This window comes from Dendropsophus ebraccatus, chromosome 4 (genome assembly GCF_027789765.1).
Source record: "Dendropsophus ebraccatus isolate aDenEbr1 chromosome 4, aDenEbr1.pat, whole genome shotgun sequence".
In the NCBI taxonomy this organism is placed as follows: domain Eukaryota; kingdom Metazoa; phylum Chordata; class Amphibia; order Anura; family Hylidae; genus Dendropsophus; species Dendropsophus ebraccatus.
In genome coordinates, this window is record NC_091457.1 from 110,000,820 (window position 1) to 110,028,094 (window position 27,275).

The following is a 27,275-nucleotide window of genomic DNA, read 5'->3' on the forward strand; positions in this document are numbered from 1 at the left end:
AATTGTTAAGCGATCAATTGGGCGAATTATCGCGCTGTGTAAACGTAGCATAACACATTTAGGAAGGTCCACCTGCTAGGACTTCCCTCCCGAGCCCAAAAACAAATGGAGTGCACCATGCACATGCGGTTTATTCTGGAATGGGCTTCTGAATATGTCTAGAAGCCCCATAGAGAATGAATGGAGAGTGGGCCATACATGCACACTGCCACTTCATTCATTGGTTGGACATTTGTCCTTCTTTCTTGGCTAAAAAACTGACCAAAATACCATAAGTCAAATCCGCATAATGAATATGGCCACACACTGCGATGGTGTCAGGCATCCCCAGAATATACAGTAAATAGGGAGAAATGGGACCCTGCTCTGTATATCACTGTGTCACAGCCCTGCTATATCCAATATTGTTTGGTCATTCTCCAGAGTAACCCTTTAAAGGGAATCTGCCTGCTGAAATTTAGTTTTCAAACTGCTGACACTGTTTAATAGCTGTTAGATCAGGGAGACACATGGTACCTTTCATATATCCCGGTGTGGTATCAGACCACAGGAAAATGCTTTTGTGATCTGGTAGAAGGAGTCAGAGAGGCGTTCCCAAGCTCCTGAAATGCACCTGGCTGTAACACCTCCTCATTCATACCCTCTTCTTCCATACCTGACCCTGCTTGGGACTCAGCTTCCAGGTGTCAATGAAGCAGGGAGGGGGAGGAGAGAGGAAGCTTGCAGCTAGTCAGGAGCTTGGAAAAGCCTCTTTGACATCTTGCTCCACAGAATAAAAGCATTTTTCTTCACCTTGAAAGTATAGACAGATATATAAAAGGTACCATGTGTCTCCTTGCACTTACAGATAGATATCAGTGTCAGTAGTCTGGAACGTGAATTACAACTCACAGATTCCCTTTAAGGGTTGCTTCACACACCGTATCGCAGCGGATTTTCTGCTGCTGATCCACAGCAGATTTGATCTAAATAACTGAACACAGCATCAAGTCTGCTGTGGATCCTGTACGTGTGAATGTACCCTAACTGTAAGTCTAGAGGGAATCTCTTACAGCAATACAGAGATCACAACAAGCCAGGGAGTGAAGTACATAGCCAGGTGCCTCTTCCCCCCTTTCTAACAATCGGTAGGCATCTGAACACCCAGACCCCGACCAATCAAATCTTTTAACATGTGATAGGGACACTTTCAGTATTCATTAGGAAAACCGATTATCATAGCTGTCATGTCTCTTTATGACTGGAAGCCACAATGTTAGTGTGAACAGAACCTTATCTATACATTGTAATAAATGGCAGCTGCATTTCCAAGACCCAGTCACAATGGGTTATAAGAAAGTTACAATGAATAAAAACAAGCCATGCACTGATCAATTTTTTGTGCCAATATCTGAGACTGCTGCATTTATGTCAGTAAAGCCGTTCTGCAACAATGACTATTTTCAAGATTAAGTGCAGACATGAAGATATTGCATCTACCTAGGTGACCGAGGTTGATTGTTCTGTCCTGGGTGTAGTAATGTCTCTGGTAACACATTAATTTGGGGAAAGGTATTTGACCAATGAAGCTTCAGCCTAGCTGTGGGTGTGCCTGTTATACCTGATAGTCCCCCCCTAGGTCTCCTGTGTGAATCCAGTCCATCTGTACAACCTCATGATGATGATCAGCCTGCAGGAGCTGTGTGCTGGCATTCCCCTCCACCCTTTGCCCCCAAACAGAGGGAGGGAAGAAGGGGTCCCTCATGCCCCTGTTCGGACACCCCAGCTGTCTGCACAGGAGGACAAGGTAAGAGTGTTAGAAAATGAACTTTCCCTAGGGTAAAAGCACACGTTCAGGTTGTGTTACCGTTGCTGCAGCTGGGACTACACTAGACTACACTACACTAATTCTGACCGCTAAGAGTTTATTCACATGCACATTATATACTTTGCTCTATTCACTTTAATTGAAGTAAGCTACAATACCACACACAAACTGAGGACAAGGGAGGCGCTATTATTGGGAAAAAAAAAGCAGCCTTGTTATTGGATAATCCCTTTAAAATGTTTGGGTGTATCTGGAATCTATGTGCCCTTCAGAGATATAGCTAAAAGTATCACTGTGGTTTCCAAAAACTTTTGACATGTCATAGAGACGTGTCAAAAGTTTTGATTGGTGGGGGTCTGAGTGTTCAGACCTGTGCTGATCATGGGGAACGAGCGGGGAGAGGACTGTGCTGCAGTGCATTCTCTCCCTGCTCTGCTTTCATTATAAGTCCGACACTTTTTTTTTTATTTTTGTAACACAAATCTGGGAGAGGACGTGCTGTATTCTTCTGGCTCGTTCTCCCAATCGATACGGGTCTAAACACTCAGACCCGGACCGATCAAAACTTTTAACATGTCTCTATGACATTTCAAAAGTTTTTTGAAACCACAGTGACACTTTAAAGTGACTGTACCACCAGGCCCAGGCTGAAGCACTGGAGGCGGGACGACCAACCCTTAGTGGTTCCATTGATTCTAATGGAGTCACGTCATGGAGGGGCTGGGGTTTCTTTCCACTGGGGGTCAGCCCGCCTCCAGTGCTTCAGCCTGGGCCTGGTGGTACAGTCACTTTAAGGCTTTTGGGCTGTAATAATAATTCTGCACAAGGCTAAACTGTCATACACCATGTACATTACCTTCCTATGTACTATCCAGTCTGTGGGCCCTCACAGCCATCAGCCTAGCGTGCAGGTCAGGATAAACTGATACATTGTAACAAACAGGGTCATGATGTGCTTTCAGCCTCTGACCATTGAAAGTTTTAATTCAAAGCAGGACACAGAGATGGTGAGAGTGTACCAAAAATGCAGAGTATTGGGCCTGCTTTATTTTATGTGTTTTAGACACTTCTAACAGCAATAGATTTGGCTTAAATGGGCACTTCGGCAAAAAAAAAAAAAATGTTTTCAAATCAACTGAAAAAGATATGGAAATTTGTAAATTATTTCTATTAAAAAATCTAAAGACTTTCAATATTTATCATCTGCTGTTTGTCCTGCAGGAAGCCATATATTCTTTCTAGTCTCTCTGTTGCCACCTCTGCCCATGACAGCAAAGAGCAGGAAATGTTTTCTGTGGGGATTTGCTACTGCTCCGGCCAGAGGTGACAGCAGAGAGCACTGTGTCAGACTGGAAAGACTACACCACTTCCTGCGGAACATACAGCAGCTGATAAGTACAAAATTATATAAAAGTGTTGAGAAATAACATTTGTGTAAAATACAGACACTGGTGAGGAGTAATCGTGTGAGGCATTATAATTTGGTATGAAGGCAGCTGAGGCGAAGATTTGATATACCATGATTGTGCCGCAGTTCTAGACATCAATGAAGTGCAGAGAGAATTGCAATGACAAGTCCTTTTTCTTGCACTTTGGGCTCTGAGCAAAAGCTCCGACCATAGAAATCACAGTCAAGGGCACTGGCCCAACAAATATTATGGGTCCTATGCGGCCCACAACTGTGGATAGTGTGCACCCTGAGGCATTGCATTAGACATAAAGTCAATGGGTTGTTGGTTTTCTTTGTAGTGTCCTTATAATTTCTGAATTAAAAGAATAAGAATGGTGTCCAGTCACATTCACCCATTTTTATCAGGTGAAAGGTGTCCCCATGGATAAGGGACAGGGTGAGGGTGTTATCATTGGGTTAATAATTCCCCTTCATTGTGCAACAAGTGGCTGTAAACTAGTAACCAGGAGATCAGCACAGATGTCCTTCTCCCCAGGATACTGTTTGTTACTGTCCCATGCTATGCTATCTTTGATCCCTAGTAAAAAGCTAGGCCTGCATGAGAGCCGTCTATGTGCAGCCCTCCTCTATACTTCATAATTAAACAGGATTTGTTATCTGGCACACATCAGTCAAATGGAGGGTGAAGAGCATAAACTAGCGCTTCTAGCCATTTTTAGAGATCAGTGAGGGTCTGAACACCCAGAGCTCAACTAATCAAAATTATTAAAGTGACTGTACCACCAGGCCCAGGCTGAAGCACTGCAGGCGGATCGACCCACCCTTAGTGGGAAGAAACTCCAGCCCCTCCATGACGTGACTCCATTAGAATCAATGGAACCCTATCATAGAGGGGCTAGGGTTTCCTCCCACAGGGGGTGGGTCGGCCCGCCTCCAGTGCTTCAGCCTGGGCCTGGTGGTACAGTCACTTTAATATCTCTTCATGAGCATCAGAGGTGGTGGGTGGGTTGAACATTGCTCTGGGGGGTCCCCCAGTGCTCCTAATGAGCGAATTTGCAAATATTTTACAGCACTGAGTATCACAAAAACTGCAGCACTTACAAGCATGAGATGCACTAACCTGCTGATAGTTTTCCTTTAAATGCTATTACAAGGAATGGTATAGCTGTTAAGACCCATTAACGGTGTATTCCTAGAGTAGTCATAGAATAACATCATGCTAGGAACGTCATCACTTTATGATGGGTGGGAATCTATGGGGACACACTGGTGTGTAGTGTTGTTTTCCCATTGGTTTTCCCCTGTGCGGTGGCCCCAACCACCAGCTGTGTGGAGAACTGTAGTATACCCCCTCTGAAGTGAATTGGGCTGATGGCAGTTCAATGCAGAGGCAGATGGCTGGGAATAACACTGTGCAGGAAATGCTAGAAAAAAGGGGATTGGCATTACCTCATTGCACTCATTTTTACGATCAATGGAATCATCCAGTGATTATAAAATGATGGCATGAAATGGGAAAATCCATCTAAATACAGTGGTGCCTTGGATTACGAGCATAATTCGTTCCGGGGCCATGCTTGTAATCCAAATCCACTCTTAAACCAAAGCAAATTTTCCCATAGGAAATCATTGAAATGCAGACAATTGGTTCCACACCCCAAAAAAATGTTTTTATATTCTGAATAACATGTAAAACAAATAAAACAAACATATGTGATATTTTAAAAAACTGTACAGCATAGCAATCAGCATGTGGTGTATAATGTACAGTATATGTATAATGAGTGCATAAACCTGGAAAACAGCAGCAGTTTGTGCAGTAGATAGAGGATGGAGCTGCAGATCCCCATAATGCAGTAGTGTAGTACAACAGGCTAGAATAGAGAAGCAGGGGGATGGGTTGCGTGTTCAGCATGGACCAATCAGGACTGACAGAGATTGCAGGGAGCATGAAGGAATGAGCAGGGCACATGTGGGCACATACATGCAGTAATCTCTGTCCGGGGAGAGAGGGGTTACAGCTATGGAGAGATTACCTCCACAGTCCTGTCCCCTGATGTAAGCCCCAGCCTGAATTGAGTACAGGGCTATAGACCCCGCTTTGAGGACCATGTCCCTCCCCACTCCCCCTCCCACCCAGTTCAGGAAGCTCCTAAACCAAAACAATGCTCTTAAACCAAGTCACAATTTTGAAAAACTGTGAGCTCTTAAACCAAAACTCTCTTAAACCAAGTTATCTTAAACCAAGGTACCACTGTATCTCTTCTGAAAGATGAAGACCTTTAAAGGGGTTATCCAGCGCTACAAAAACATGGCCCCTCTCCCCCCTCTCTTGTCTCCAGTTCAGGTGTGGTTTGCAATTAAAGGGGTTATCCAGCGCTACAAAAACATGGCCACTTTCCCCCTACTGTTGTCTCCAGTTTGGGTGGGGTTTTAAAACTCAGTTCTATTGAAGTAAATGGAGCTTAATTGCAAACTGCACCTGAACTGGAGACACCAGTAGGGAAAAAAGTGGCCATGTTTTTGTAGCGCTGGATAACCCCTTTTGAATGGTGGATTCTGCTGTGATCTTGTTGATTTGGGGATGCGAACATCTCTACAGAGGTCAGAAGACATAGATCACCTTTACTTTTATTATGTATCAGAGCTAAGATCCCCTGCCCCTTTTCAAGTACCTTTCCCAGACAAGACAAATTGTACCCTAAACCATGCACATGCTGTCAGTCTTCCCTGAACACGGCCGCCATGCCAGCTCCAGATGGCTGATAACAGGGAACATCTGGTATTCCACTGCACAGCAGATAGCTTACATTTTACCTAAAGTCACCAACCCGGCAGTCTGTGTTGTGTGTTTTGCTTTGGACAGCTTGCTTTGGAGAACGCCTTGCGCTACTTTCCTCATGAGCATCATTCAACACTCGCTCCAGAATTTGCGGAGGAGCTGAGGCGTTTTGGACACATCTACATGTATCGGTTCTGCCCAAAGATACACATGAGGTGAGGGCTGTGGTAGTAAGTGGTTTTAGTGAAGTATGATTGGACAACCCCCCCCCCATTGCCTTCCCAGCATGACTGTTTGTGGTAAAAGCCTTAATGGTAGGCCAGTGTAAAGAATATTTGCCGCAATGGAAATAGTTTTCCAAGGACATGAGAGGGTATTAATAAAATAAAGAAAATAAGACAATTAACCAGATATATACGGATTCTCAGACAGTGTAACTAGAGATGAGCAACTTTACAGTAATACAAAACAAAGTGCTGTGTTAGCTCAGCAGTCGGCTGCCTTTTGAAGTTTGTGCCGCTTCTTCCAGGGTGTCTGGAAAAGCTGGATCCAGTCCTGGGAAAGTGGGAGACGTTTCCTAGGACTGGATCCAGCTTTTCCAGGCACCCAGGGAGGAGCGGCACAAACTTCAAAGGCAGCCGACTGCCAAGCTAATGAAGCGCTTCGTTTTGTATTACTGTAAATTCGCTCATCTCTAACTGTAACCAGCACCCTATTTGTTTTGCCATTGACTCACATTAACCACTCATTTTTAGGGCTTATCCAATCAATGAGTATCCCTGTAAAACCAAGAAGGCGGCAGCTATAATGCACATGATTATGAATAACCTGGATCCGGTGGTAGCTCAGGTAAAAATTCCATATTTGTAACCCAGAATCTGAAATGACCACCATGGCTAATGTTAGGTTATCATAAAAACTACATCTGTACCATGAACTGCTTGGAGGACGGCCTTTCCTTAGAATCACTGTTAAAGCTGTTCATATAAAAATGGATTTAGAGAGGAATAACACTGATCTATATACAGTTAACTAATACGCTCATATGGTTTGTATAAAATAGTGCTATAGAGGTAGAGACTTAATGATACCATGCTCAAGTAACAGCCTAATATAGTGCCCAAATAATGACCCTATGCAATGGTAAAATAATATAACAGCTGGCATGACATGGTAAGTTCATGATAACCCTCTCGTGAGGAAGTTGGCAATGGGTGAAAGGAACCAGATTGTAGAAGGCTGCTAAACGGCAAACTACCCAGGGCTCTCCTTGCCCATGCTCCATTCTATCCCTGGATACATGATATAGATAACACAGTGAGGGTGATATATTATATAACAGATTTTATAACTCAACCTTATTCACTTTATTAGTTTCCCCAGGAGTTGGTGACATACGGTGGCAATGGTCAGGTCTTCAGTAACTGGGCACAGGTAAGTTCTATGTGCTCCTATTATTTGGAATGAGGAAACAATGTTATATTTTATGGTAATGTAAATAGGGTTGCACATTTTGAAAGTCATGGGAATGACTTGAGAACAATAAACTACTTGTGGAGATCAGACAGACTTTGGGATCCAGTTAACTATGGTTTGTGTCTCCTTTGTAGGGTGTTTTCTCACTATAGAGGATTTTTTGGGGTTGTCTGGAAATATTTTTCTTGTTTTGCCCTGTTCATTGGATAGACAGGCCTGGCAGTATCAATACGATATTAGATAAAAGCAGGATATGTGGTGTAGAGTTCACTTAAGTAATTCTGAATTTTACCAGGCATCAGAGGACTGAGAAGGCTTGTGGGAGCCCAACATAAAGTGCAAAGTCATCTGATTTTTATGTAGGACTGAAAGAGCAGCATGTCCGGTTAACACTTACCACTGGTCTGTGCACTTTATTGAATATCTATGTAATTTTGTGGTATAGAGCCCTGGAGACATTACTGATGAACTCCCTCTCTTGGGAAGGTGGCTCCTCTACCTGTATGTCTTTACTGTGTTATAAAGCATTAAATAGGGATGTTTTGAGACTTTTTGCCCTACGGTGGGGTTTTACTTTATTACCTCTGCAGTTTCGCATAATGGAACGTCAGGTGGAAAATCATGATACTCCTTCTAGACAACATGCATAAAGCATACCTGGAACAAAGCTAACTCCTCTGTAGCATAAGGAGACATTGATGTCTTCTTGAGACCAGGTTGCAAAGGACTTGATGACTAAATATGTCTCTCGTTTGTGGTTATAGGATCAGTAGGATCTTAAAACATGGCTGTCAGTAAAGGATCAGTAGGATCTTAAAACATGGCTGTCAGTAAAGGCAACATGAGATGTTTTAGGATAAGGGTAATACTTATTAACTGGCCAAAGATGTTATGTAAATGACCACTGGCCACAAAGAACAATCTTTAATGGAGGCATCACAGCCCAAATTGCAATAAAACCTACTGGGAGAGCAGTGGCAATGTAAGGCTATGTTCACACTGCGTATGAATCCGTCCGTAGATCGTACGCCGCCGTACATGTGCGGCTGAAACTACGGGCGTGGAAAAAATAGACATGCGGCCGGATGCGTACGAACCGCGAACATACGCCCGTAGTACAGTTATGCTTCCCTAGCTTGTTTCGAAGCGATCTGAGGCAGGTCATTTACTTGGAAATCTTCGCCCAGCCCCGTAAACCACACAAAACCTTTTGGATCGAAAAATCAAGTTCAATTTGGCTGAAATAAGTACTCCGACGGGACCACATGGAAATCCACGGCCGTGAGTTTCAACATTTCCGTCCTCAAACAATGGTCTTGTTCATTTTTCACGGCGCCATATACGATCCGGACGTAAGCTCATACGTAGTGTGCATTGTGCGGGCGTATATCGCATACTTTCAAGCGAACGCATCAACCTCAAAACTACGTGCATATATTCGCGGTTCGCACTACGGACGGATTCATACGCAGTGTGAACATAGCCTAAAAATGGGAACTTAGTTCAGGAGACACGGTATGTCATTGCATGGAGTTGTCATGGTGCGAATTGTAAGCTTTTTGGGAGTGGGCACCAATGGAGTTATAGAATTAGTTTATATAAAGAAGACCCTTGCCCTCATGATTATTACAAACATTGTGCCAATGTATAATTAACTAGTTAAGTTTAATGGACTTTTATCTTTGTTTCCGTCCTGGTAACTGAGTAAATTCAGCAGTGTTGAATATCATGTCAAAATGTGTCCAGACCGCATGGTCTATAAGATTTTGAAATGTAGGCTTGATAGTTCAAACACTATGAGCTGGCTTGGGACTTGGCACTATCCTTGATGGGGCAAGTTTTAAATTGATAATAGGGATATGCATTGGGCTTCTTCCATTTCTAATATCCTTTCTCTTCCTTGTGTCTGCAGTTCTGGTTGGTGATGCATTATCTGTCACAGATGACAGAAGAACAGACCTTGGTAATGTACAGTGGTCATCCTCTTGGTCTTTTCCCTAGCCACCCTAGAGCTCCACGACTGGTGATTACCAATGGCATGGTGAGACTGCTCATGATGGTCCATTCTTGATTTATATACAGTAGTAGAACAGTGCATTTAAAGTGTGTTTGTTGTTAATATTTGGGTTCATAGGTCATCCCTAACTATTCCTCCAGGAAGGATTATGAGAAGATGTTTGCTCTAGGGGTCACAATGTAAGTACAAGGCCGTGTTTAAAGGCTTTAATCAATGTTCCACTATTGGCTATCAAATCTATGCTTCTGCTTGCAGGATTCTTCCTGAAAGCTAATTTAGCAACCTTGGAACCTAGAGTAATGCAAACAGCCCTGAGCTTGCTGGATCTCCAGGCTGGATTAATCCAGTTGAACGCTTCAAATCTTTACTAAACTATTATAAGTGTGACGTACACATCATCGACAACAGGGGTGTCAAACTCAAATACACAGTGGGACAAAATTAAAAAATTGGACAAAGTCGTGGGCCAACCTTGATAATTATTGAAGCACGAATGCCGCCGTACTTGCACTGTCAGATCAGCAAGCGGCATCCCTGCCACTATCAGTGGTGTGAGTCTCTCAGCGCTATGCACTATGATAAATGAAATGATAAATTGCTATGACATGATTAAACGTCAACCCATGTAATAGCCAACCCTCCAAATATTGCCCCATGTAGTAGCCAATCCAACCAAAATTGTCCCATATATTTGCCAGCCCTCCCAATAGTGTCCAAATAGTAGCCATAAGAGAAACAGATCGCTGATCTCACGGAGACCAGCCAAACGACAACACTGCCGGCTGCTAGTGAAAGAGCCCAATGCAGTGAAGTCCTAGGTGCATTGCCCCCTGGGAAACATGAATATGCAAAAGAAGAGCCCGTGGAGCCTCATCAAAGAGTCTCAAAACACAGGACTATCCAGATATCCCTCCGGAAAGGACCCAGCGGTGGGGTGGCTCCTGTAGGGAAACCACGAAAACCACCATATTAAGTGGCCCTATAAGTCAATGTAATGACAAAGGAAAAACCAAGGCCAGATTACCATCCACATACAGCTGTTTCGGGGTGTTGCCCCTCATCAGTGTGGAGCAGGATTCTGGCTAGGTGGGAACAATGCCTAGTAGAGCCATAAGAGAAACAGATTGCTGATCTCAGGGATATCTGGCTAGTCCTGTGTTTTGAGACTCTTTGATGAGGCTCTGCGGCCGGGCTCTTCTTTTGCAAATAGTAGCCAGCCCTCCCAGTAATCTCATATAGTAGCCAGCCTTCCACCATAGTCTCTTATATTGTAGCTATGGCGGGCCAGATGTAATTCAAACTCTGAATTGCCCGGCCGGTTAAAAATAATGGCACCACGGGCCAGAGTTTGACATGACTGATCTACAACTAGGCCTGTTAATTGAACACTTGCTTTATGGCAGGTACGGACAGATGACGGCCGGGAGCTACTGCTACATTGGACCGCAGGGAATCGTGCATGGCACAGTGGTAGGCTAATATCCCTTTTTTAGTAAAGGTTTTTTTAGGGATTGTAAGGTTTTGTGTACTTTCCTTCACTCACAACGAGGAAGGGAATATTGTTCCTTGAAACAGTAATTGTGTGCTTGTGTATTTAGTCTTTCCCTCGCTCCACATGTTTTTACTTATTATTTCTGATGTCTCAAACAGTTGACTGTATTAAATGCTGGAAGAAGATACCTTGGATTAGATGATCTTACAGGGAAAGTGTTTGTGACTTCGGGTCTGGGAGGCATGAGTGGAGCACAGGCAAAAGCAGCTGCTATTGTAGGCTGTATTGGGGTTATTGCTGAGGTAAAAGCTCACTTTTTTATTATTGGATGGAACGGATCATCTGTGCCCTCTTAGGGGGACATTGATCAGGTGCATGTGGTTCCATACATATGCCTCTTGTGTCTTGACAGGTTGATGAGAACGCTCTTGTGAAAAGACATAAGCAGGGCTGGCTGATGGAGATAACAAATTCTCTTGATGAATGTATCCACAGGATCAGGTACACAGAGAGCTAAGCTATTGTTTATCGTGAGGTTCTGCAGCAGTTAGGAACAGTAGAAGGTTTTTGTTTGTTTTTTTTCATAAAGAATTACATGTTGGTAAAGTAAAAGAAACTTTCTGTGACAGATTTAAGAGATGAACTGAGCCCCTTTATTGCTGATAATCACTATATATAAATGTAAAGTTATGATGGCAGAATGTGAAATTGATACAGGCATAATTTAGAGAAAGAATAATGGAGAATTATGTATAATCCTGCAGTAAAATGTATTCAAAATTCCTCAAGTCCTAAGGCTATGTTCAAAGTAAAATAAAATAAAAATAAGTATAAAACACATCCGTAATTTTAAAGTTTACCTTTTATGACGCCTGCTGCCAAATAAGCAGCGAGTTCCTCTGTTAATTCGGAAGTCCGAGTCTCCTTGAATACCAACTTAGGAACTCTCTGCTGATCTGGTAGCGGGCATCATGACAGGTATGTTTTAATCTAGTAACTTTAAAGTCTATGAAAATTGTCAGTCTGTACTCAAAAATATTTACACAAACTGACTGATCTTTTCCAATAGAGTCCAAAATGAGTTTTCCATAGACTTTAATGTAGCACATAATTAGATTCAAAATATGGCTGTGTTTTATAACTATTTTACTATTGTATGTTGCTTTTCTAATGCAGTAAAGATATGTAGTAGGGATGAGCGAATTTACGGTACTAGTGAATCACTTCACTAAGCTCGGTGGTCTGCTTGTCAGCCAATCGGCCAAGGAGCAAGCAATTGTTCACTCATCGTTGTCCTTCAACAAGTTTGGAAATCACCAGCCCCTGACTGCATGTTGCTTTGTGTAATAGGTGATGAGTGGCCAACAGCAGATTAAAGGGGTAGCGGGGTACTCTGGTGCTTGCTTACCCAGTGATTCGGGCCTCCTAGAGTAGCTTCACCTTCAGCTCCACTTACACAATTATTCTTATTTGTAAACGCACAGTTATGCCCCATTCACTCGTACAGGATCTGATGCAGAAATTATTGTAACTAAATTATGGAACACAGCATCAAATCTGCTGCAGATCCTGCACATGTGGATGGAAGCTAAAGAGATTTTTGTGTCTTTACAGGAAAGCACGAAAGGATAAGGAGACGCTCAGCCTGGGATACCATGGGAATATTGTGGACCTTTGGCAAGTTGTGTTCTGCTGCTGCACATATGGGGCTTGTATAGTCACATCACAATGTGCCAGACAGCAATCTGTAACACATTAAAGAGAAATGAGCTCTCATCATGCCTGTTATCACAGGAGATGGGAGGAATTTGTTTATGATCTCTGGCATTCCAAGCTTCTGTTCTCTGATCAGAAATATTCAAGGATTTAAAGAAGATTCTCCCCTAAGGAGGGCGTTGAGTCATCTTCATCTGTTCACAATTCATTAAAGATGTTTCTTGGGTATATCTGGAAAGGCTGGATGACAACTAATGTGGCCACCATTACACCTTAGTATGGTAGTTTCATTTAGTACTTGGAGTTGGGGGGGGGGGGGGGGGGGGGGGGGGGCGGTGTCAAAAAGTCCCTTGTTCTGCAGGAGGAAGTAAGGATAGAAACTGATGTGGAATCTGTAAAGATGGCAACGTCCCACCCAAAAAAGCATTTAACCAATATGGCCACCATTGCTGTCTTATATCTGTGTGGGTTGCCACCTTAGATGTTCCAGTGAGTCCCTAGTCCAAACCTTAACTGTTCATTGGCTTGTAGGGAGAGGTTAGTTGAAGAATACGAGAAGACTGGTGACCTACTAGTAGATCTTGGTTCGGACCAGACCTCCTGCCACAATCCATTCAGCGGTGGATATTGCCCGGTGCAGCTGTCATTTACTGAAGCCAATCAAATGCTGTGCAGTGACCCTCAGACCTTCCGCCAGCTTGTTCATGAAAGGTGAGAGATATTCCTAGATCCAATCCAATGGTTGATAACCCTGACAATGAACAATGGATGGATGCTCAGCTGGTATTGTCGGTTATTTACAGTGAATATAAGGTACTACAAGGTGTCTATTGACACCACTGGCTGTAAATGAACAAAGGTTCATATAGTAACTTATTTGTCCAAACACATGTTAAGTTTTTACTAAACCCCTTCATAAGGTGACATGGGCAACACATTTAAAGACCATACTGGGTCTCACTAGGATTATTCATTGAAAAATACAATAACGTTCTTTGTCTGACGCCTGATAAAGACCTAGCATAGCCATGAAAGCAGAAATCAGATCAAGTCAACGACCAAGCTCTTTAAATGCCAAGTGTGTGTCTACCCTACCATATTACATCCAGTATGAGAATAAAAGTGGGATTAATTGCATAACGTTTAAGAGAAAGAAATGTATAATGTTCTACCCTAGAATAGTATGTGCCACTTCTGGTTCTGTTGCCTGAACTTTATCTGTTTTCCTGCAGTTTACGGCGGCAGATTGCTGCGATCAATAAGTTATCAGATAAGGGTATGTTTTTCTGGGACTATGGAAATGCATTCTTGTTGGAGGCGCAAAGAGCAGGTGAGTAGAAGGTGGAGAAAAAAAATTCATGGAAAATATTTAATGTTTCTGTGATTTGAGAACATTCCCATTGACGTGGTTAGCGTCCATTTACACAGAAAAATTATCTGCCAAAGATTTGAAGCCAAAGCCAGAAACAGACTATAAACCAGGGGTGGGGAACCTGCGGGCCGCATCCGGCCCCTGACACCTCCGGATGTGGCCCGCGGCTCCCCTGTGACATGCGCCGCTCTGGAGGAGAAGGAGCCGACACACACGGCATCCTCCTGTGTCTGTGACAGCTGCCAGGAGGATGCTGTGAGTGCCGGCTCCTTCCCCTCAGAGCGGTGCACATCTTCTGACTCCTGCCCTCCTGTGACGTGCGCCGCGCTGGTGAGGCAGGAGCTGGCACAGACACAGGAAGATGTGTTGTATGCCGGCTCCTGCCTCACCAGCGCGGCGCAGAGCGGCGCACGTCTTCTGACTCCTGCGGGCCGCGCGCGATGACGTCATTTCATCGCGCGCCGCCTGCAGGAGAAGACCGGCACAGAAGAGAGGAGGGAGAAGAGGACCTGGACAGCGTGGGAGCGGAGGAAAGGTGAGTGGGATGTTTATTTTTTTCATTTGGGGCAGACACTGTGGGTTAACTAGGCCACCAGGGACATGACTGGGGGGGGGGGGGTTAACTAGGCTACCAGGGACATGACTGGGGGGTTAACTAGGCCACAAGGGACATGACTGGGGGGTTAACTAGGCCACCAGGGACATGACTGGGGGGTTAACTAGGCTACCAGGGACATGACTGGGGGGTTAACTAGGCCACAAGGGACATGACTGGGGGGTTAACTAGGCCACCAGGGACATGACTGGGGGGTTAACTAGGCCACCAGGGACATGACTGGGGGGTTAACTAGGCTACCAGGGACATGACTGGGGGGTTAACTAGGCTACCAGGGACATGACTGGGGGGGGGGGGGGGTTAACTAGGCTACCAGGGACATGACTGGGGGGTTAACTAGGCTACCAGGGACATGACTGGGGGGGTTAACTAGGCCACCAGGGACATGACTGAGGAGTTAACTAGGCCACCAGGGACATGACTGAGGAGTTAACTAGGCCACCAGGGACATGACTGAGGAGTTAACTAGGCTACCAGGGACATGACTGAGGAGTTAACTAGGCCACCAGGGATATGACTGAGGAGTTAACTAGGCCACCAGGGACATGACTGAGGAGTTAACTAGGCCACCAGGGATATGACTGAGGAGTTAACTAGGCCACCAGGGACATGACTGAGGAGTTAACTAGGCTACCAGGGACATGACTGAGGAGTTAACTAGGCCACCAGGGATATGACTGAGGAGTTAACTAGGCCACCAGGGACATGACTGGGGGGTTAACTAGGCTACCAGGGACATGACTGGGGGGTTAACTAGGCTACCAGGGACATGACTGGGGGGTTTACTAGGCCACCAGGGACATGACTGGGGGGTTAACTAGGCTACCAGGGACATGACTGGGGGGTTAACTAGGCTACCAGGGACATGACTGGGGGGGGGGGGGGGGGGGGGGTTAACTAGGCTACCAGGGACATGACTGGGGGGGGGGGGGTTAACTAGGCTACCAGGGACATGACTGGGGGGTTAACTAGGCTACCAGGGACATGACTGGGGGGGTTAACTAGGCCACCAGGGACATGACTGAGGAGTTAACTAGGCTACCAGGGACATGACTGAGGAGTTAACTAGGCCACCAGGGATATGACTGAGGAGTTAACTAGGCCACCAGGGACATGACTGAGGAGTTAACTAGGCCACCAGGGACATGACTGGGGGGTTAACTAGGCCACCAGGGATATGACTGAGGAGTTAACTAGGCCACCAGGGACATGACTGAGGAGTTAACTAGGCCACCAGGGACATGACTGGGGGGTTAACTAGGCCACCAGGGACATGACTGAGGAGTTAACTAGGCCACCAGGGACATGACTGGGGGGTTAACTAGGCCACGAGGGACATGACTGAGGAGTTAACTAGGCTACCAGGGACATGACTGAGGGGTTAACTAGGCCACCAGGGACATGACTGAGGGGTTAACTAGGCCACCAGGGACATGACTGGGGGGGTTAACTAGGCTACCAGGGGCATCACTAAGGATTCAAATCAGGTACAAGGGGCATCACAGAGGGTTAACTACAATAGCAGGGGCATTAGGGGAACAATACTTTGCCTTGTTCGGGTGCTGCAAACCCCCGCTACTAACTGCCGCGCACGGTATAACATTGAGTGCGGCCCTCGAATGATTTTATTAAGGCCCGACCGGCCCTCGACATGGAAAAGGTTCCCCACCCCTGCTATAAACAGAGATCAGGTTATAAAGGAAAGCCTGAGATTTCTGCTCTTTTCCAATCCATTCCTGGCTTTGGCTTCAAATCTTTGGTAGATAATCTTTGTGTAAATGGACCCTTAGATGTGTGGCACACTAACCATGATATAAATGCTGAGGGTGCTCTTTTTAACAATCCAAAACTTTCCAGTATAGAGAACTTTTATATGTTTTTATGATGTCTACCTATTTTGTATATTTTTATACTGAACCCTTTTACCCTTGTGCAGGTGCTGATGTGGAAAGTAAAGGGCAGAGAGGCACGGAGTTCAGATATCCATCATATGTCCAGCATATTATGGGGTGAGTACTCAAATAAGATAGTGTTCAATTACATCTTGGCAAACACTGCCAGTATATATGCTTCATGCACTTGCCAGTTTTTGTGACTGTACCTGCTGTATGAGACTTTTTTCATCTTCCAGGATTGGATGTTCCTCTAGTACTCGGCAGACATAGCTAGTATATGCATGGTTGCCATAGATTATTGTAGAGGTTACGCACGTTATCATATTTGCATGTGGCTTGTGACATCATAGGATAGTGTTATCTAACCTGTCTCTGAGGGTCATTGCTATTCCTATTTGTCATACATAGTTTCTGACGTGTAATACTGCAGCCATAAAAGTGTACTCCTGACTGTGTTGTGTGTGGTTTGTCTGTGTCTTGGGGTTATCCTGACCTGTCGCTCCAAGTGTTTATCGGAGGCCGGGCCGGGGTGACCACCCGACACGCGGACAGAGTACACACACTATATCCCCACTTGTCTCCTACCCTTTTCTATATTCATTTTGATTTTTCTATTTATTTAAACACAACTATTCTATATAATCTCTAAACAGCAACCATTGTGTTTTGTGAAGGTCTCCTGATGATCCCAGGGACATATCTGGGTGAAACGCGTAGAGACTTGGATTGAGACAGAGATACTTGTTTATCGTAATTTTTTCTGAAGTCTGGTTTTATCCCTATATATCTGGGCTAATCTATCCCTAAATATACCAGTCTATCAGAGGGTCAACACCCTAGATCTGTTGTGAAGTGCCGATTTCATATGTGTAGAACACTTGTTTTAATATATTTTTTACTTTTAATGCATATCTAATAAAAGTTAGATTTTATACGTGACTCTGGAAATTATTGTGTTCAATTACATTACCTAAGAGCAGGAAGACTTACTTAGGCTCTAGTACTCAAGTGCTAAGTATGTGTCTCCCCCAGGTCCCTGAACAGGCGGCAGCTCATCTCGTCTGCTTGTAATAAATAAGGAATCTCAAACATCTACTAATTAAGTTGTTTTGTGTTTATTACCAGAGACATCTTCTCGCTGGGTTTCGGGCCGTTCCGTTGGGTGTGCACCTCCGCAAATCCATCTGACCTCGCAGTCACTGACCACATTGCAGGCACTGTTATGGAGGATATTATTGCACAAGGAGGTAAATAGACCCTAGAGTGGACAGGTTTATTCTTGGAGCACTAGATAAATGCAGACACTTCAGTCACATAGGCCCCAATTTTTAAAAAGGCACATCAGACAATTAAACAAAAAAGTTACAAGGAAATTAAACTTTAATTTTATGGGTTAAATCCTGAATAAATAGAAATGGGTGAATCATTTAATGTCAAAGTAAGTTTTAGGTAGATCCCTTGCACTATGGAGGTATCGCCTCATTGCCTGTGTGCTTATCCAGTAATATGCAGATACATGTGGAACATTAGAGGTGAGCGAACCTGGAGCATGCTCGAGTCCATCCGAACCCGAACGGTTGGCATTTGATTAGCAGTGGCTGCTGAACTTGGATAAAGCCCTAAGGCTATGTGGAAAACATGAATATAGTTATTGGCTGTATCCATGTTTTCCAGACAACCTTAGGGCTTTATCCAAGTTCAGCAGCCACCACTAATCAAATGCCGATCATTCGGGTTCGGATGGACTCGAACCGGAACCTGGTTCGCTCATCTCTATGGAACATGTAAACCAAGTCTCAGAGCACTCCCTAGTCATCGTTATTAGGTGCTTATACTGCAATGTAGTATGATGTTTTACCAATGATGACAAATAATGCAATATTAACAAGGCTGTAATAGTATTTAACACCTCAACTTAGGTTTAACACAGTATCATACCCCATTGGTACTTTCCACCTCCCTGACCTGGCACTCATCAAAGTATAGTTTCCCTCCAGTTTACTCCTCAGTTGGCTATCACTCACTACTATCCCTATGCAGTCCCACCTTCCGTTCCCTTGCGACAACAGCTAACCCCTAGCTGGGTGAATCTCAACCACATTTTGCAACCCCTTCTACTGTCTGCTGGTCAAAGCTTACTGTTAACAGATCTTTCCCATTGGGTCTTTTACCCAGAACCCCCTGCTTCCCTGTACAGCTAGGCCACACTTGCAGGCCTAACATTTGAGGTCACTATACATGGTTGCAGGGTAACCAATCATCACTACCACTACAAGGGATTTCCATCAATTACAACATCCCCCATATTTTATCTTCTCTAAAACTGCTTGCCCCCTGAAGGTTAACCATACCAGGCTGACTTTGTTCCTAAAGCAAGCGACTCACAGGCTGAATGATGATGCACTCACACTATACTGCTTCAGCAGCAGCTCGCACCACACACTGCGAGCCACTTACATCCGCAGCCAGACCCTATCTAGCCTCAGGATAATAGAAGGGGTCAATCAACTAGCTACTGTCCGCTCTTCGACATCCAGGCCCTGCTTATAAAAACAATATTACTTCTGCTCCAGTGAAGAATTGCCCCTTCTGAATGGGTGGCCATTTAAAGTGACAGGAAACTATTTATAAAAAAGGATATGGTCCTGCAAAGGAGAGTGGCTTATTCACTGTCTCTGCCCTTACAAAATGGTCTAATTTAGAGTTTAGGTATAATTTGGCAGGTCAAAAAAAGTAGCAGATACTTAAAAGATTTGTCCTTACAAGGAATATACCTCTTAATGCATACTGATGGCACTCATTGACAAAAACAACAACTCAGCATGCAGTTATGCAGATATATAAATGATTACAGGTGTGGTCCAATGAAACACTGGGTCTTGCCACAAGACAGGTAAACAGGTAGTGTAGCATGCCTCTATAAAGCATTCAAAGACATTTTGTCCACTTAACAGACTTTTAGATGGGGCCAACATGTATAAGCAGCTCACAGTATTTTGTCCATTATCCAGCAGATGATGCACCTTCATTACACACCCCTGCCATTTCCAGGCTCTTACCAAAAAATGTTTTTGTGTCAGGTGCCCGTTTTGGATTCTATTATTATTTTTATATATTGTTGTTGTTGTTGTTGTTGTTTGTTGTTTATTATTATTGTTTGCAAACTAAAAGATTTACTACACCTTGGGGGAGATTTATCAAACTGGTGTAAAGTAGAATTGTCCACTGCCTACTGTGCTGTAGAATATGTTGCCACCGTATAAAGATAGTGAGGAACAAAATACATTGCTTGAAGAAGAAGCTTCCTTTTTAATTCCATTATACACTGTAAATTATCTATAGGATTATTGGAATATCAAACTCTATAAGCAGGGCCGGCCTTAGGATAGATGGCGCCCTGTGCGTAATTTGCTTTGGCGCCCCCCCCCCCCACACACACAGAGTATAATGTCTCCTTTAGCGCGCCACACACAGTATAATGCCCTCAGTGCCCTCACATAGTTATACTGTAACATTGTTGCCAATAGAAATTACAGCCATACAGTGATTACACTCGCCTCCATACTATTACTAAACAAAACAGAAAGACATAACCAATGATACCACTACAAAATACCGCCACACCATGACCACTATCACTACAGACCCTATAAGAGAGTGCAGTTACATCCACTGACTCACAGGGGGCGTCTTCTGTGACCAGTGTTGTTCACTTTTCCTTTTTCTCTCCATCCAGCCCGGGCTATCTTGCAGTCCTCTCCTGGCCATGAATCTTCTTACCAGAATCTGCCAGAGAAAAATTTTAGGCTCCTTGCTCCAGTACAGATAGTCTCCACTGCACCCGGGCAAAAATAATAAACACTCTACTCACCTAGCCTACTGGCTCTTCCGGCATCCCCTCTTCTTCTCTTTCCCGCTCTGTACCTCTCTGCTCCGTCGCACAGTGGCGTCAGAGCGCTGGAGCAGGCTCCGTTTCCCCCTGTCAATGAATAAGAGGTCGCACGTTCCTCTGCAGCCGCTGCTCTCCGCTCAAAGAATGTAACTTCTTTGAGCGGAGAGCGGCAATCAGGGCGCCCTGTCTAACTATTAGCATGTCATTAGACATGCTATAGCTAGAGGGGGCGGCGCAGCACCCGACAGTGGCCCCGACACTTTTGCGGGTTCACCTGGCGGCGCCCCCTTGAGATCGACGGGGTGATGCGCCGTCGCACACCCCTAAGGTGTACAGGTCGGCCGGCCTGTCTATAACGCACATTGAGATTTAAATATAATGGGGGAGATTTATCAAACTGGTGTAAAGTAGAATTGTCTCAGTTGCCCCTAGCAACCAATCAGATCTCTCCTCTCATTTTTCAAAGAATCTGTAAGGAACCTGAAAAGTGGAATCTGGTTGCTAGGGGCAACTAAGACAATTCTACTTTACACCAGTTTGATAAATCTCCCCCATTACATTTAAATCTCAACGTGTTTTATAGAGTTTGATCTTCCAATAATCCTACAGATAATTTACAGTGTATAATGGAATTAAAAATTAAGCTTCTGCTTCAAGCAATGTATTTTGTTTCCCGCTATCTTTATACAGTGGCAACATATTCTGCAGCACCGTACAAAGGCAGTGGATAACCTTAAAAATTTACTTTTTTGAAAATATCAGATCCAGATCCAATTCCTTCACATGCTGTCTTTATAATCTATGTCCCTCCTCAGTCAGTGATGCAGTGAAGAAGCAATACAGTGATAACATACGATGGATCCAAGAAGCCGGGAAACACAAACTGGTAACATAATGTCATTCTGCTTTGTCTGATCAGCCATGTCTGCTCTATAATTTGTCCCCTTTAGGGTCCATTTACACCAAAAAGATTATCTGCCAAAGATTTGAAGCCAAAGCCAGAAACTATAAACAGAGATCAGGTCATAAAGGAAAGCCTGGGATTTTTCCTCCTTTCAAATCCATTCCTGGCTTTGGCTTCAAATCTTTGGCAGATAATCTTTCTGTGTAAATGTACCCTTAGGGTGCGTTCACACGTAACTGATCCGCTGTGGATCCCTGCCCTGTACACTAATGGGCAGACAAACTCGCAGCACAATGCACATCCCGCTGTATGGCAGCAGCCCGCCCAGTTAACCCCCCCCCTGCCGCCGCAGCGTATACATCACCTGCTCCCCGCTCCGGCTTGCTTTGGGGCTCCCGGCTTCTTCACGTCCCGCTCAGCCAATCAGTGCACTGCAGCGGGGCAGCGCAATGATTGGCCATGCGACGTGCCGGGAGCTCCGAAGCAAGCCGGAGCAGGGACCAGGTGACGTATACGCTCCGGCGGTGGTGGTGGGGGCTAACGGGGCGGGCTGCTGACATGCTCACAGCGGGAAGTGCATCCTGCTTAAAGTGTAACTGTTAAATAAAATAAAAAATGAATAAAAAAAAATATATATATATTTATTTATAAAATTATTTTTTTGCAGAGATCAGCGATTTTAAGAAACTCTGTAATAGGTTTTATTAGGCAAAAAAGCCTCTTTCTGTAGTCAAAAAGCTATTTCCAAGCCTCCCCCCCCCCCCCCCCCCCCCTCACTTTTTATCTGTGCATTATCAGGCAAATCCTGCTTCCGGAGAGGAGGTGGCCTAGGGAAAAGATGTCCACTCCCCTCCCCGGTTCCAGCGGCGGCGCATCGCGGTACTCTGATGCCCGGTTTAAGGCCGCTTCCGGGTGTCTGACGCGGGTCCGAGACGTGACGTCTCAGGTATCTGAGCGGACTTGAAACTGATCCCGCCTTCACTAAGTGGCTGAGCGGACCTGAGACGTCACGTCTCGGGCCCATGTCAGACACCCGGAAGCGGCCAGGAACCGGGCACCGGAGCGACGCGATGCAAGACCAGCCGCTAGAACCGGGGAGGTGAGTGGACGTCTTTTTCCTAGGCCGCCACCTTCCCGGTCCCAGCACAAAAGTGCCCCCCCCCCCACTGGGGTACCCCTTTAAGCAAGCCATGGCAACTCAGACTTGCATACTTGGTCCTATTATATTTAATAATTTCTTACACAGGTAGTCGGGCTTTATAGATTTAAGTCTTTATTACACTTTTCCTTTTGAGCTTATTCCTTTTAATTAAGGGAAGATTTATTTTATCTTTTTTATTTTTAGGTTGTTGGTTCTCAAGCAAGAATTTTATACTCTGACCAGAAAGGGAGAATATCTATTGCTCTAGCTATTAATAAAGCAGTGGCCACAGGACAAGTGAAGGTGAGATATTCAGAGCGTTAATAGCTGTTCACCATGTTTGCATGCTTATGTACTCTCCTGACCCTCTTCATAAATCTTCATTATTATTCATGTTTAATCTTCAGGCTCCAGTGGTTATTAGCAGAGATCATCATGATGTAAGTGGAACGGATAGTCCTTACAGGGAAACCTCCAATATTTATGATGGCTCCGCCTTCTGCGCAGGTATGTATAATACCAAAATGTCATAAATGTCATTGCATCTACTGGGTGCCTCCTCCCAAGATTTACTGATCTCTTCTAATCCTGGGCACTAAAGGTGATAGGGGTGGAAAAATGGGAAATTACCCAAAGGCCCTGTTTTGTAAGCCTTTTCACCAACTCCAAGAGGAAAGTAAAACCAGTTTTGTGTATAAGTAGGGTAATCTTATGTGGGCTCCTTATTACTTGTATACTCTATATTATTTGAATGCTGCATGGTATTATGTAGGCTGAAATAGTTAAGTCTGTACCAGCATTCTGTCACCAGCTATGCTGTTTGTCACGATCATATTGTGTTCTGACAGAGAGGACATTAGACCCTGTTTGATAGAAGGAGCTCGGAAGTTATTGCACCTTTTGTGTCTTATACAGAAGATGATTGAGGAGCTCTATTGTAAAGATAAAACTCAGACCCCTTACAGGTGCTGCCTGACATTATTCCAGCTGCTACAGTCCTGGTGCCCCAACCTATGACTTGTCTGTGGGGACCACATTGCTGAACAGGTTCCCTCCCCTATTTAAAGTAGCCACAAGACAAACATGGAATGAGGCCCATAGCAGCCACATTCACTTTTTCCCCTACTGTTGTCTCCAGTTCAGGTGCGGTTTACAATTAGGCTCCATTTACTTTAATAGAACTGAGTTTCAAAACCCCACCCAAACTGGAGACAACTGTGGTGGGAAAGTGTTTTTGTAGCGCTGGATAACCCCTTTAATGCTTCATTATGGGTTCTGCTATCCAGATTCAGTAGTTGATACTTTCAGTACACCCCCAGGAGCATGACATCAATCTGACTCCAGCTTACACTTTGTAGCATCTTTACCATCCTGCCCATATCAAGGTTACCTTTTATTATGTTTCTGGAACTTTCTTGGAGTCCATATCTTAAATTAATCCACAATGCCCTCTATTTACAGATATGGCTGTACAGAACTTTGTCGGAGACTCTTTCCGAGGGGCTACGTGGGTAGCTCTTCACAATGGAGGAGGTGTTGGCTGGTGAGTAAACAGTGGGACTGGCTTGTGAAGCTAGTAGGGTAGTAGGTGGCTGCTTACTGTGAATGGATAATAACAGTAGTGTAGTATACACTGTTGGGTAGAAGTACTTCCTAAAAACATGGAGAAATGCAATGGCAAGACACAGACCCAATACAGATATGAAAATCACTAAAAGGCCCCTCAACTGCCCAAAAAAATCTCCATAAAAATAATGAGGCTCTTGGTTACCATTTGCAAACAGTGTAAACCACCCAACCAATGATAAGGTGGCCTCATGCTGGGATGGACCTACACTGTACTCTGGCCTCTCCATTGTATATAATAAGCCTATGCTCTGCGCATGCAGGTTCCTGCAGTAATTTTCATATCTGTAGTGGGAGTGTATCTTGCCATTGCGGTGAGCTGTTGCATTTCTCTGTGTTTTTGTGTGTTTGAAACTTTAGCCATAGCAACATGCTCCTGCCTAGTGTGAATGGTGTTCTAGGAGAGCTTTCAGGTTGTGTTCAAATATTACTTTGCCCCCATGTTATTTTTGTAGCCCAGATAGCTGATATAGTCACATGTGTGGAAAAGAGTTTTGGCTCAGTCTAGTGAATATGTCACTGCTAAACTCCACATCTCTGATTAATTACCTTCTGAGTTTTAATACAGATTTTTGGCTTTCTTGCAGGGGCGAGGTCATCAATGGAGGCTTTGGTCTAGTTCTGGATGGATCTCCTGAGGCTGAGCAAAATGCTAAAACTATGCTGAGCTGGGATGTGTCCAATGGGGTCAGTTTAACCACAAAATTATAGTGTTTTCCATTTTATGAGTGTGCAATTCCTTGAAATATTTCAATGACAGCCAATCATAGAATTCGCAGTATTCTTTTCCTGGGAGGTAGAAGTTTTTGGGTCTTCCTATTCTAACACCTGGTTGTTAATCATTAGGGAAGTTGGTCGAAAGTCAATATTGCTGCTATTATTGCTCTAATGGGGGTTTAATACATCTTTCTTAGACACCTGAAAACCCAAACTCCCCAAATGTGATGTATACGTGTATAACTATACAGACTTACACTTCAGAAGTATAAAAAAGTTGACAACCTAAGTGAAATCATATAATGGCACAATTTAACCTTATGCAGTATATTATTGCATATATACACAGTTTATATTTAAAGCAAATCTGTGTTGCCTGACACTGCCCCCAAATCTCTGGTACTGTTTGACATTCTTCTCAATCTATGCCTAGTCCCAGGTTTACTTGGTGCCAGTGTTGAAGTAAAAAACCTTTTATTCCGGTGGTGCTGTATCAAAGAGGTGGGGCCCAAAGCATCTTAGGGCCTCTCTTTCCCTTTGTTCTTTGTAGGAACGGCCCTGGGCTGGATCATCTTCTTCGGCAGGCTAACGGCATGGATGCTCTAGGCCACCCCTCTTTGACACTGCACCACCAGAATTAAATATGTTTTATTACCTGAATACTACCAGGAGGCATGGGTGGAGAAGAACTTCAAAAGGTTCAAATGGTACTGGAGGTTTGAGGGCAGTGTCGGGCGATACAGATTCTCTTTAACTTTATGCAATATATTAGATTTAATATTTAAAACTGTAATCTATAGATAAAACCCTGAGGATGTAAAATAAATAAAACTCATAACTCTTGTTGGATTCTAGTATTTTTGCACTTGTTATTCAGTATATTGCCCTCTATTTATAAGACATTTATGTTTGCTGTCTTCTCTAGTAGGATGGCTGATGGCAATGGTTTCAAGAATCTTAATTTTGCTCTTCACAGGTAGCAAGACGCTGTTGGTCAGGTAACAAAAATGCATATGATACGATTATCAGCACAATGGAGGAAGATCGGAGACTAAGAGTGACCCTGCCTTATGAGATAAAGGACCGGAGTGTACTGGATGTGGCGCTGCCAGAGAAGTGACCACTGACCACACGGAATTGGGCTGCCAAAGCTCACAGTTTTCCTGATCACCACTCTAGGGAAATCAATCAATATCCTCCATATGATCCTTTCAGTGTCCTTATATTTTCCACATACTGATGGTAAACTAGTAACTCCTAGTCAAGACACCAAAACATTAAATAATCAGTGACTGTTTTATATGCACTCTGCCTTCTCTTTGTATTATTTATCCTATGCATATGAGTTTCTGGGCAACAGTAATGGGTTCTGAGTATCTGATGCTCATCTGCTGAGCTGCAAGTTAATCCAGACAAAAATATCAGTGCTGGTTTAAGTTATCAGACTCCCAAATGATCCAACACGTGACGACCGCTGCTTCAGATTTAGCTTCCCTTCCCACTGCTGCAAATTCTCTGTTTCTTATATTTGAAAAGGGCTTTCTGAATTTTCCTTTTCACAGTCCTTTTTCCCCCTTCAAGAAATCCAGATAGGAAAGGAGAAGTGCCCAATGTTTCATAGCTTTCATCATATTGAGAAGTATGAGGGGGATAATAAAAAAGTAGCATATTAAACAAAAATTTAATGTGCACCATGTCAGCGTGATGTGCACAACATTTCAGAAAATATTTGTTTGCAAATCAGAACTTTTAGAATTTTACACTGGTATAAGCGGCGACACCTTTTATGAGCCAAAAGCAGGTGTACTTGTTTTGAAAGTTAGGTGTACAATACACACAAAAGAGCTTGAAAACTTTAGCAGCTCCATGGTAAATTCATGGAGCTTAGGTCAAAGTGGCTATGCTGGCACGGTGAATGCTTCATTCAATGCCGGGGTGACTGCATTCTCATTCTCAGGATCAGTGAAGGCAGGGGCGGATTAACTTTACTCTAGGCCCCGTGCTGTTCACAAAGCCTGGGCCCCCAACCCCACTGTAACTATGGCGGCACTAGAGTGGTGCTCATAGTACAGGATAGATAATATCATGATGCCCTGATTTGTGCAAAACTGCGGTACAAAAAACCTGATTTTTTTTCAAATCCTGGCATAACTGTAGTCAGGAGATAATACACCACTGAAAGTATAAGTCATTTTGGGTGGCCATGGGCCCCCCAGGAGCTCAGGGCCCCGGGCTACCGCAGAAACAGACTTATTATAATCCGCTACTGAGTGAAGGCCCTGGAGGTTGGACCACCAGCGATGAGCTTGTTCTCCTTTATCCTGTGCATAGGAGATAATAGGCTGAGATGGTTATAACCCTTCAAGGAAAGACATATACTTCTCCTTCCTGCTGTATTCATGGCTTTCTGG

At 44.1% G+C, this 27,275-nt stretch overlaps 1 protein-coding gene across 1 annotated transcript; it reads left to right on the forward strand.

Annotated features, from left to right (window-relative positions):
• Window positions 1-1,646: 1,646 nt before the first annotated feature.
• On the forward strand, window positions 1,647-26,164 carry UROC1 (urocanate hydratase 1). The gene is made up of 20 exons (XM_069966711.1): window positions 1,647-1,786; window positions 6,085-6,215; window positions 6,756-6,849; window positions 7,375-7,434; window positions 9,389-9,517; window positions 9,611-9,672; window positions 10,897-10,963; window positions 11,144-11,287; window positions 11,398-11,486; window positions 12,600-12,666; window positions 13,237-13,412; window positions 13,934-14,031; window positions 16,626-16,698; window positions 17,710-17,831; window positions 21,292-21,362; window positions 22,726-22,824; window positions 22,929-23,028; window positions 23,983-24,064; window positions 24,735-24,834; window positions 25,841-26,164. The coding sequence occupies exons 1-20, from the start codon at window positions 1,655-1,657 to the stop codon at window positions 25,982-25,984; spliced, it is 2,040 nt and encodes a 679-aa protein (XP_069822812.1). The 5' UTR covers window positions 1,647-1,654; the 3' UTR covers window positions 25,985-26,164.
• The last annotated feature ends 1,111 nt before the right edge of the window (window positions 26,165-27,275 follow it).

Bases quoted from the DNA above. Each gene is read 5' to 3' on its own strand.
- UROC1 (XM_069966711.1), top strand. From the start codon at position 1,655: ATGATGATGATCAGCCTGCAGGAGCTGTGTGCTGGCATTCCCCTCCAC. The intron at 11,288-11,397 runs GTAAAAGCTCAC...GTGTCTTGACAG, and splicing joins GTATTGGGGTTATTGCTGAG to GTTGATGAGAACGCTCTTGT. The intron at 11,487-12,599 runs GTACACAGAGAG...GTGTCTTTACAG, and splicing joins GAATGTATCCACAGGATCAG to GAAAGCACGAAAGGATAAGG.